The sequence below is a fragment of the Oncorhynchus tshawytscha genome, linkage group LG15, assembly GCF_018296145.1.
Source record: "Oncorhynchus tshawytscha isolate Ot180627B linkage group LG15, Otsh_v2.0, whole genome shotgun sequence".
Taxonomy (NCBI): domain Eukaryota; kingdom Metazoa; phylum Chordata; class Actinopteri; order Salmoniformes; family Salmonidae; genus Oncorhynchus; species Oncorhynchus tshawytscha.
In genome coordinates, this window is record NC_056443.1 from 7,194,163 (window position 1) to 7,197,895 (window position 3,733).

At 42.1% G+C, this 3,733-nt stretch overlaps 1 protein-coding gene across 1 annotated transcript; it reads right to left on the reverse strand.

Annotated features, from left to right (window-relative positions):
- Positions 1–2,783, reverse strand: LOC112214305 (NOP protein chaperone 1). Its single transcript, XM_024372955.2, has 4 exons — positions 2,631–2,783; positions 2,276–2,359; positions 1,910–2,043; positions 1–785 (listed from the first exon to the last, which is right to left on the reverse strand). The coding sequence occupies exons 1-4, from the start codon at positions 2,716–2,718 to the stop codon at positions 597–599; spliced, it is 495 nt and encodes a 164-aa protein (XP_024228723.1). The 5' UTR covers positions 2,719–2,783; the 3' UTR covers positions 1–596.
- Between the last annotated feature and the right edge of the window lie 950 nt (positions 2,784–3,733).

Here is a 3,733-nt window from a genome sequence, read left to right on the forward strand (position 1 = left end):
ACGCATGACTTTCAACCTTCGTCTCTCCCGAGCCCGTATGGGAGATGTAGCGATGAGACAAGATAGTAGCTACTAAAAACAATTGGATACCACGAAATTGGGGAGAAAAAAGGGGTAAAATAAAATGGATTGAATACAGATAGGTGTAATTTCTTTCTCTGCCATCAATGAAGCCACTATGAACTTTAACCTTACATGTATCCTACGGTCATCAGATAAACAGGAAATTATGTAAGACACATTCTTACTGCACATGCTTGAGAAGGCACTCACTCCCCATCTCATTATGGCTCAAATAGTACTGTTGACACATGATATTTGGCCTTTATAGCACAGACACCCCCCTATGTAGACACCAGTGTCCCCTTTATCCCTCACTGCAGCAGGTCTCCATCCACTGTTAATCCATTAGCCCTCGAGGACCATGTCCTCACTGACATGTCCTCACTGAAGTTCTTATTCCTTCACTCATAATGGTTATGAAAAGGGCTTGGAGAAGGAGAACTGATCCCACGTCAGTTGATTAGTTTTACCAACGCATGTCAATATTCTACACTGCAACTGTCCCAGTAGTCTCTTTAGAGGCCTATAACGGCCTAATCCACTTGTTTCTCCAGGACTTGGATATGAACCTTCTTTATCTGCCTCTGGCTGTTGCCAGGTAGTTTGAGGTTCTCCTCTGTGAGCTCACTCTCCTCCTCAGAGTCTGAGTTGGCGCCGTTGTCCTGTGAAGACTCTCTGTCTGAGTCGCTGTCTGAACTACTGAGCTCCACCAGCGACACATCCTGATAGAGAGAGAAGGGAATCAATGTCATCATCAACGACATAACACAATTTATCCCATCAACATAATGGGCTCATTTGAATGGTGGGCCGAAAGTCAGATGTAAAACCACTGATGTGGTTTTCCAACAGCAAGGCTCAGTGCAACATAGCAGTGTTACCATTTTTTCGATAAGTTTTTCTTTATTATGTCAAAAATAAACAGGTCTCCAACCCACATATCACACTCACAAACTGAAAATATATGCATACATTGTACAATCAATTGGTGAGAAAGACTCATATCACATTCAATTTGTTCATATCCACTGTATACATGAATTGCAGAAAAGCTGGTTCCTGTTTCAATCACGTCCTTGGTCAGGTTCATGGGGTTCAAACATAAACAGCCTAATGATTGGTTGACAATAGAGCCTCCCACAATGCAGGTGATGGCTGCAGGGGGAAGTTGGTGAAGAGCAACTGCAGAAACTCGCAGTCAAAACGTGATGACCTTTAATCACATGATTTTTGTGAAGATCGTGCAGTCGTGCAGTCGATCGTGCAGTCGATATGTAGGTGCAAGTCGGACTAGTTTTATCCTGATAATGCAACACACTTTGAAAGACGGTGACCAACGATGGTCCCCGACTTCACAAAAGTGATCGGCTCGAACAACGTCTCACCTGCAGTTTAAGGACAGTGTCAGCAATGTGCAAAATAAACAGCAGATTATGGAAGACTTCTGCAAAAACTATGAGTGCGAAGCACAAGGCTAAATTTCACGGTTGTTGCCCCGGGAGCTATAATGTTGCAGCAGAATGACAAAAAACCCAGCCGTGCACAAGCACATTGTCTTGTTGCACTCATCTGTGGTTCAACCTGTTAATTGTGGCAATGTCATGTCTCAGTTTAATTGAGCTGATGGAAACTGGAAGGACCCTTTCTCTGCTCAGTTGTTCCACAGAATGTGGCCTGAACAGCCGCTAGTGGTTGCTGTTTACCCATCTTTTGGAGTGGGACCGTGAAAAGACAGATAAACAGCGACCACTAGCGGCTGTTCAGACTACACAATATGATAGGCATGCTCGTGGTGTTCCGAAGTCACACTTCCCCTCGCTATAAAAGTCAGCCACACTAGACTCACCATCTCTATGACCTTTCCAGACTCCTCCACCCTCTCTATGTCATAGTGGCCCTCAGGTGCCTGCTCCATCTGCAACTTGAGCTTCTCATTGGCCTGGGCCATCTGGGGTAGGAAGTTTTGCAGTCGGTCCATAACTGAAACACGACACATGTACATAGAACTGTAACTACACACGTAGTAATCTAGCAAGCAATACACGCATGGCGATGGCCTAGAATCTGCAAAAAGCCATAGTGTGCTGTTATTATTCTGTTTCTGTCAGGGTAATGACCTGAAACGGAATAACAGCATACCCTGGCAGGAGATGTGGCTATTTGTAGATTCTAGCCCATCTACAAACAAACGCTAGAAATGTTTTTAACTCACCACTACTTCTTGGGACCCTCTCGGTTTGCAAAGAACTGCCAGCCTTGGGCCCCTTCGACTTGAGGAGAAGCTTGTCATGAAGACCTATGTACAAGGACACCGAAATGTTACATCTGACCACACTGATAGTATGAACACAACAGTGGATGCTGCTGAGAGAAGGTCGGGTCATAATAATGTCCAGAATGGAGTCAAACACATGGTTTTTCCACTCCAGACATTATTATGAGCCACCCTCCCCTCAGCAGCCTCGACTGGAACACAGTGTTGTTAAGAGTTGGTGCATGTAGCTAACAGGCTAAACAACTCCTCAGTCAAATCAGTTGATAAAGCAGTTTCGGAAAAAGGATCAAACCTCCGTTGCCACACGCGAGCAAGTCTTGTGAGCTTGTTTTCTTATTGTTCAAATTTAATTCCATTTTCGTTGTATGATGATTCAACATGTGTGCTGCCGTTGTTTTTTGCTTGCTTCCGCAACGTGAGAGTCTACTTCCGGTGTCATGAACGCCGACGACATTTCAAAATAAAAGTCCCCAAGTTTCGTAGCAGGAATAGGATGTCACACGAACGGGTTTGGTGCAGTGAAATGTTCTGTTATTACACAGCGTCAGCCATAGTACAGTATTATTATTTTATTTTAATTTTATTAACAACAAATCAATACATAAAGCACATGAGGGAACACAAGCATACATTACAAACAATAGACAATCGAGCTAGGGGCGGGGCTGGGGGCGGGGCTAGGGGGTACAATATCACATTACAATTACACAAGGACCTTAAGGGACATGCATATACTTACAGTTCTAACAGCTTTTTTGTTAGTAGAGCATTTAACTGTCATAAAATACAGTTCAATTTCTTTTTGAAGGGTACGAAAATGTGGTTTTCTGTTTGTAAATTTACATTTGTGTATATGAAATTTGGCCAAAAGATTAATTCAATTAATTACATAAAAATGTTTCTGCTTATTTCTATTGTATGTAAAGAATCCAAACAGTACATCTCTCCACAATAGTGTAAAATCTTCATAAATGTGTTCAATTGTAAACCTACTGATGTCTTGCCACAGTTTTCTTACATGCATACAATGCCAAAAAAGATGCAAAACTGTTTCTGGGTGGTCATTACAAAAGGAGCAATTTGAGTTGATGTTTTCCTTAAACTTCTTCATATAGTGGTTGGCAGGATAATATTTATGAATCATTTTAAAGGAAACTTCCTTAATTTTGTTAACAAGTAGGAATGTGTGTGGCAACATCCAAACTTTTTTCCAACAGATATTATTAATAAATCCATTCCAATAAGGCATGACATAAGGTATAGATACAACATCCTGCTGAAACAAGGATCGTATCGCTCTGTTGTTGAATGGACCAAAAGAGAAACAAATCTTTCCTACTGATGAGTCAACAGGGTCAATAGAAGGTAGGCTCTGAGGGTCAGGTCTTGACACGT